The sequence below is a fragment of the Pelmatolapia mariae genome, unplaced genomic scaffold (assembly GCF_036321145.2).
Source record: "Pelmatolapia mariae isolate MD_Pm_ZW unplaced genomic scaffold, Pm_UMD_F_2 NODE_ptg000520l+_length_33269_cov_1, whole genome shotgun sequence".
Taxonomy (NCBI): Eukaryota; Metazoa; Chordata; class Actinopteri; order Cichliformes; family Cichlidae; genus Pelmatolapia; species Pelmatolapia mariae.
In genome coordinates, this window is record NW_027052205.1 from 22,362 (window position 1) to 30,310 (window position 7,949).

At 47.7% G+C, this 7,949-nt stretch overlaps 1 protein-coding gene across 1 annotated transcript; it reads left to right on the top strand.

Moving 5' to 3' along the window:
* The first annotated feature begins 234 nt into the window (after positions 1-234).
* Positions 235-6,649, top strand: LOC134623280 (uncharacterized). The gene is made up of 4 exons (XM_063468430.2): positions 235-4,401; positions 4,635-4,743; positions 6,121-6,472; positions 6,514-6,649. Exons 1-4 carry the CDS (start codon positions 235-237, stop codon positions 6,647-6,649), a joined length of 4,764 nt encoding a protein of 1,587 aa, XP_063324500.2.
* The last annotated feature ends 1,300 nt before the right edge of the window (positions 6,650-7,949 follow it).

A 7,949-nucleotide genomic window follows, 5' to 3' on the forward strand; every position in this document is an offset into this window, starting at 1 on the left:
CTGAGATGTGGAGCAGAGGGACATTGGGCGAGAGACTGCCCGGAACAGCCCCTGAACTATCGTGGGCGAGGCTACCAAACCCAGGCACGTGGAGCTCCCAGAGGAAGAGGTGGATACAGAGGTGGACACCAAGCTCCTAACCCAGGTGCTGCGCCACTCGCCCAGTACCCAGTGGCAGACTGGGGCTGGGAAGAGCAATATTGACGGGGCCCTGAGAAACCGGACGGTGTGGGAATGGCAGATCCCATGCTGTCAATGACTGTGGAAGGAACACCACTGACCTTCCTGGTGGACACTGGAGCGACCTACTCCACGCTTATATCCACACCAAACAGTGCAACCATCTCTGACCACACTGTGAGCGTGGTTGGTTTCTCCGGGGTTCCAATGACTCTGCCACTAACTGATCCAGCACTGACTGAGCTGGGAAAACAGACTTTGAAGCACAGATATGTGGTGTCGCCGCAGGTACCAGTAAATCTCATGGGCAGGGATCTGCTTGTGAAGCTAGGAGCTACCATCACCTGTTCCGCAGATGGCCTGACGGTTACTTTGCCAGGCGGAAACCAGTTCCCGTGCCTGGGGACACTCACAAAGACTCAATATCTGATCCGAGACTCTGAACAAGCTACAGCCGACATCTACTGGGGGAGGCTGGTGGAAGACGGCATTCTGAGACAATATGAGCTGTGGAGACCCTGGATAATGAGCCTGGCCGTCTACACCCCGCCGCGTGACCCTTACCACGTCACTCTGTTTTATGATAGGGACGACGATGACACGTACCGAGAAAATTTTGAAAATAACCTCGAAGGTCAAATTTGGAGCGTGCGTTGCCATAACATTTATGTGGGCCCGGAAGGGGTAGCAGCGGCTGCAAAATTGACGGAAGAACAACTGCTTTGGTACGAGATGGGCTCCGATTCAGCTCCCCATGTCACTTTGGCGGTCCACGTCGGTCATCAGGCCAGAGAATTGGGTCCAATGGTCAAGCGAGCCCTGGATAACAGCTGGTGGCAAAGTACTCAAATCCCAAATGTCTGGTATGCACCACAGTGCAAAACCTACCGAATCACCTGTCTGTCTAACGACGCGGTGGTTGTAGAACACAAAGAAATTTCAAGAACACACGGCAGGGAAAAAACAGACCACCCTGACGCAGTTGCAGCACTTTCACAGCTCCCTGACTGTTTGTGGTCAACAGGGCCCACGGATGTTGGCCTGGCCAATTGTTCACCCGTCCTGTTTCAGCTGAAATCGGAAGTGCCAATTGAGAGACCTCAGTACAGACATAAACCAGAAGCTGAGGAAGGCATTGCAGAAACAATTGAGGGGTTGCTGGAAGTAGGTGTGCTCGAGCCTTCTCATTCATATTGGAACACACCTATTCTGCCAGTAGAAAAGCACGGGACAGGTAAATACAGGATGGCACATGATTTGAGAGCGATTAATGCAATACTACGTACAGACACCGTGCCTGTACCAAACCCATACACGGCGTTAACCGCCATTTCGTGGGAACAAAAGTGGTTTACATGTATTGATCTTGCTAATGCTTTCTTTTGTCTCCCTCTGCATGAATCACTCAGAGACATTTTTTCATTCACATACAGAGGACAGCAGTACAGATACACACGCCTGCCACAGGGTTTTGCCTTGTCTCCAGGCATTTTCAATCAGGTGCTGAAGGACGCGCTGTCACCGTGCCATCTGCCTGAAGGCTGTACGCTCATTCAGTACGTTGATGACTTGTTAATAGCAGCCCCGTCCGCATCCGCCTGCACAGCAGCCTCTCTGGTGGTTCTGAACCGTTTGGCAGAATGTGGGTTTAAAGTAAGTAAAGAAAAACTGCAGCTGGTCCGACCGGAAGTAACATTTCTGGGCCGAGTCATTGCACACAGGTCAGTGGGTTTAATGAACACACACAGAGACCAGATTCTGACACACCCAAAACCAAGAACTGTGAAGGAGCTCCTTTCCTTTCTTGGGCTGACAGGTTACAGCAGACAGTTTATCCCGAATTATGCGGGTAAGACGGCCCCCTTAAGGGACCTGATCAAAAAGGTGGGCGTTCGAAACCTTAAGGCAGAGTTACCATGGACACCACCAACAGAGACAGCATTCATTTCACTGAAACAAGACCTGTCAAGAGCCACAGATCTGGCCACACCCAACTATGATGAACCATTCTATCTTGATGTTTCTGAAACAAATGAGATTGTGAATGGCGTTTTGTTTCAGAAAAAAGGAGGAGGTAGGGATGTGCTTATGTATGTCAGCGTAAGATTAAATCCAACAGAGGCCAGACATCCCCCATGTACACAGCATGCAGCTGGGGTAGCCAAAATCATTCAGAAAACAGCACATGTAGTAAGAGAACATCCACTTAAAGTGCTCACCACACACAGTGTAGTAGCATATGTGAACTCACAAGCCTTCACAATGACACCACTGAGACAACAGAGACTGAGCAAAGTCCTGGATGCTCCAAACTTGACGTTTACACATGAAGGCATAAACATGGCAGACTTGATGGGGTCCGGGGAACCACACGACTGTGCCAAAAGAGCTGAAGCTGAAGAGAAGGTCAGAGAAGATTTGAAAGCAGAACCTATCATAGGTGCGGAGGACTGGTTCACAGACGGCTGTTGTCACCGTGATGAAGAAGGACTGAAAGCAGGCTACGCGGTGGTTTCAAGAAGAGGACGACAGTATGAGGTAAAAGAAGCTGGAAGAATAGAAGGTCAGCAGTCAGCACAGAGAGCTGAAGTAATAGCCCTGACTCGAGCCCTGAGACTGGCCAAGAACATGAAGGTGAACATCTACACTGATTCAGCTTATGCGTTTGGGGCAGCTCACGTGGAACTCGCTCAATGGAAGAGAGCAGGTTTCAGAACAGCAACCAATGCCCCAATATGCCACAAAAAGGAAATGGAGGAACTGGAAGACGCTCTGAACGACCCAGACAGGGTAAGCATCATAAAATGCAAAGCACACTCTCAAGAAAACACAATGGTAGCAAAAGGAAACCAGAAAGCAGATGAAGCCGCCAAAGAAGCAGCAGGCTATAAAGGACGAAGACAGATGGTGGAGGTTATTGCTGAAGAAGAGCCAACCGTTGATGTGTTGGAGGAAGCCAGAAGGGCGCAGGAAGAAGTCACCCAAGAAGAAAAGGAGGTGTGGCAGGCCCGAGGAGCCAGAAAAGAAGGAGGTCTGTGGAGAGGACCCCACGGGCGACCGGCTCTAACAGCTAAGCTGGCTGAAAAGAAGGTAAGTGAGGCACATGGACTTGGTCACGTGGGTGTGACACAGATGGAGAGGAACTTGTGCCACTGGTGGCACCCTAATTTGAGAAACATGATAAAAGAAAAAGCTAGAACGTGTCTGATCTGTGGGGCACACAATCCAAAACCAGCGGTGAAGCCAGAACCAGGTAAGTTCCTCATGCCAGAGAGACCAGGAGAAGAAATTGTTATAGACTACACCGACATGGTGGATGCGGGACCAGGAGGACTGAGGTACTTGTTGGTATGTGTGGATGCTCTGACCGGCTGGCCAGAGGCATGGGCGACTAAAAGAGAGGATGCAAAAAGTGTGATTAAATGTCTGATTAACCACTACATCCCAAGGCGTGGGTTTCCCAAGAGAATTAGATCAGATAATGGGACCCATTTTAGAAATAAGGATTTAGCAGAGGTCGAGAGAATGTTGGGGGTCCAGCATAAATTCGGGACAGTGTACCACCCTCAGTCCCAAGGAAAAGTAGAAAGAATGAACCTAAATTTAAAGAACAAATTGGCTAAAATCTGTGCACAGACAGGGTTGAATTGGGTTGCAGCCCTGCCAATTGCTTTGATGACCATAAGATGTTCTGTTAACCAATCCACAGGTTTCACGCCCTACGAGCTGCTGACAGGACGGCAGTTTCCGGCGCCTTGGACGGTGATTCCAGCGACAGAACAGTCTAAGAGAAGTAACAAGTCTCATGCTGAATATTTTAATGAGGTAAAGGCTCTTGTGTCCAGTTTTACAAAACAGGTGACCGCCGGGAGGCCCACGGCAGAAGGAGAGGTTCCAGAGGCAAAAGCAGTGTGGCTGAAAGTCATAAAGAGGAAGTGGAAAGAGCCTCGCTGGACCGGACCCTACGAGGTGACGGCTCGGACGGCCACAGCGGTCCGTTTGAAAGGAAAAGGTGAAAATTGGTATCACTGGACGCAGTGTGCTGCAGCAGACGAGAGCCTGGTGGACAGCGACCTAGCTCCACCGAACACGGGGGCTGACGACAGCCAGAGGCAGAATAAATCCTCTCCCCCGTGCAACGGGCCGAACAGTAGTCTACCTGGGAGGCCGAAGCAAGAAGAACAGCAAAGGAGGAGATCCCCACGCCAACGCAAGGGAGTGGTAACACATTAAAAAAAAAAAAAAAAAAAAAAAAAAAAGGAAAGCATTTAAATAAATATATTTTGATAAAAGAAGTATAAGTTTCACACGACAACATGCACGCATTTGACATACAGGCACGTAGCAGGAGGCGTGAGGAGAGAAAATTGGTAAAAATGCTCCTCACAACCACATGGTTGTTATATAAGATAGTATTACTTTTGCTAATATGTATTTTTGTGTATTTTTGGCAGATAGCCCGGAACAGCCCACCCGAGCACGGAGGTCAGCCCAGCCCTCCACTGACTGAAAAACAGAACACTGAAATGTGGCCGTTACAGAGACCCAAACGAGAGGTATCAGGTAAAAGGGATGGGTGTCTCAGCGCTTATAATGGCATGGAATTGGACTACGTTAAAGGGTCCACGAGTTCATACTCTTTTGATTTGTGTGGAGTGATTAACTGCAAAGGCGCAAACAGCAGCTGGAGGGGTTATGACGTGTGGATCTGCAGTCACCCGTATATTTGCACCCGGGGAGGGAACCCTCACTCCAGCCGGGGAATTCGCCCAGTGCTAGCGTCATACACCGCAGGGCACTGGTGCATCCCTGGGTGGAGCAATGTGGTAGCCTGGACTGGAGTGAAGTGGGAGCCACATGTCCCTGAAGAATTGAAAGGGATAGCAATCCAGAGGGACTTTTCTGCTTCACAGAACCCTATCACCCTCTCTCTGGGACCATGGAGCTCTTTGCCCAGGTCAAATAGTCCGGGAGGCGTGTTCTACCTGGTGATTGGGGTAGATGTTTCAGGGACAGACCCGACAGGTGTGATTAGAGTGAATTTAGTAAACCCAAAGCCCAACCCTCCGGTCATAAACAGTACAGGGGATTGGGGAAACGGGTCGTTAACTGTTGCCCGTGAGGAGCAAAAGCGGCGAGTCCTGATTGTGGATTACACCAGGTTGAAGCCTCAGGACTTAATTGAACGCGCCACCGGTTTCAGTGACAGTAACCTGTGGCTGGACTGGGTGGCTCAAAATGCAAAAGAACAAGATGTATCTAACTGTGTTGCTTGTGCTTCAGCTAGGCCGCGCTTGTTTACAGAACCCGCTCCACTGTATCCAGAGGACAAATGGGGATATGACTGCATGCTTCAAATCACAAGAGAAGCGGTGAGTACTGGCAATTGTTCAATATTGGCCAGCCTCTTCCCGCCAATTGATAAAGGTACCAAGGTAGGACCATTTAGACCCAAAAAAGATAACTACACTTGCTTTAAGTTCTCAACAGACAAAATGAAATACAAGCTGGGAGATATTGATCCTAGCTGGTGCGCTACGACACTTACAGGAAGAACCACCAATGCCAAGAATGACTCAAACACAGTAATAGGTACATGGGCAAGAAGTGGGTTGTACTATTATTGTGGGGAAAGAACTCTTTTGGTCCGTGTTCCCCTAGGAAGTGTCGGGACCTGTGCAATGGTAAGGTTGGGTGCTCAACTGATATTAATCGGCAACAGAGTGACAGTAATTCCCCAGAGTAACACACGCACACTGGCAGCCAGGCGTAAGCGACATGTATTGGGTAAGGGGACACATGCATATGACCCTAGGATGAATTCACCCACCTGGATCGACTCCATAGGAGTGCCCAGGGGGGTGCCCAACGAGTATAAACTGGCAGATCAAGTAGCAGCTGGTTTTGAAAACTTACCAATCATTTCTGCTCTTTTTCCAGTGACCCCAAACAAGAACGTGGATAGAATAAATTATGTCCATTATAACCTGCTGAGACTCTCAAACCTGACCAGGGATGCCTTTGAGGGAGTGGCGGAGCAGTTGGGTCCGACCTCATTAATGGGGGTCCAAAACAGACTCGCTCTCGACATGGTTCTGGCTGAGAGGGGAGGGGTCTGTGCCATGTTTGGTGACCTGTGTTGTACTTACATCCCCAATAATACTGCCCCAGATGGCTCAGTTACCCGAGCTCTGGAAGGTCTTAAAACGTTGTCAAGAACCATGCATGAAGATTCTGGAATTGAGAATCCCTTTGAGGGCTGGATGACATCCGTGTTTGGGCAGTGGAAAGGGTTTGTAATGTCTGCCATGTTATCTGTATCTGCTTTTCTAGGGATTTTGGTCACCTGCGGATGCTGTCTCATTCCTTGTGTCAGAGGATTGTTGGAAAAGGTAATTACGAGGGCAGTGGACCCCGGGGCGGTGACCCCGGTGTCTATGATGCCATTGATGGACGTAGAAATGACTGAGAGGGCCGAGGAGTGACACAGCACACGGTGTGGTGACCTCTTGTGGCAAGAGGTCAAAAGGAGGATTGTGAGAATAAAAGAAAATTGCTTCATTATTACAATATATTTCATAGTCTTGCCAATAGCCGTAATCACACAGCTTATAGCTTTAAGATGGCCTTGAAACATTTAAACATACTGACACCATATTAATCTCTCACAGGTGCAGTCATAACCATTTTATATTGTTATATCTTTACACACATTGCAGCCCTATGGTCTTAAAGAGTTGAAGCTTTCCCAGGTAAATAAAGGTCACAAGCTTCATTCAGCGCTATGTCTGGGTGATACATTGGTAAGGAATTGGGAGCTTAAGAAAGAGTGCACACATGCTTACAAAACACATATATATTACATATAATCTAGAAACAGGTTTAAGAAGAGGCCTGAAGGCACTCAGTTAACATACTGCACTGGAGCTTCTGTCTTGACAACAGGTGACGAGTGGAGAAGACCAGCCCCTGGAGACCACAGAGGCCTGAGTTTATTGCCTTCTTTGGAAGAAGATGCCAAAAGGGGAACTCCTGTGTCTGCAGTTAATTCTTAAAATACATAAATGTTCTGTACATGCAAATTATGTGATTGTAAACGCAAGAGGGGGCGTCATAATACTCTGATGATATAAAAGCAATCTGAAGTATAATTTTGGCGAAGACCCTTGCTGATGTATGCAGTGACTGTCTTCCCGCGCGTGAACTTCAATAAAGATTGTTTTGACTCAGACCTTCTGGACTGTCTTGGTTTTGTACTCTCCACCAATTTCGGACCCGTAACAGAGGGTACTGATTCTTGTGGCTGTTCATCACTGATCACTGCTGCCATGGTTTAGATCAGTTGATTAGTCTCAGTGATGGTCCCACTAGGGCAGGGGTGAGCAACCTTTAACACCCAAAGAGCCACTTGGACCCGGTTTCCACGCAAAAGAAAACACTGGGAGCCGCAAATACTTTTTGTCATCTAAAATGAAGATAACACTGTGTTTATTTACCTTTATTCTTTGTGTGAACAACTAAAGTAAGTAAGTAAGTAAAGTTTATTTATTAAGCGCTTTTCACAGATAGGCAGTCACAAAGTGCTGTACACAAATATTAAAATAAAAAATACAATCAATAGACATTATACACAATGTAAAAGATCAAATGTAAATAATGTAAAGAATATAAAACACGTAGATCAACAAAAGGCTTGTTTGAACAGAAAAGTTTTTAACTGCTTTTTAAAAGAATCCACAGAGCAACTAAGGTGTGTTGCTTATGAAATC

Excerpts from the sequence above, each read along its gene's own strand:
- LOC134623280 (XM_063468430.2), top strand. The coding sequence starts at position 235 with ATGGCAGATCCCATGCTGTCAATGACTGTGGAAGGAACACCACTGACC. Across the intron at positions 4,744-6,120 it reads ACCCAAACGAGAGGTATCAG|TGACCCCAAACAAGAACGTG; the intron begins GTAAAAGGGATG and ends CTCTTTTTCCAG. Across the intron at positions 6,473-6,513 it reads GTGTTTGGGCAGTGGAAAGG|GGATTTTGGTCACCTGCGGA; the intron begins GTTTGTAATGTC and ends CTGCTTTTCTAG.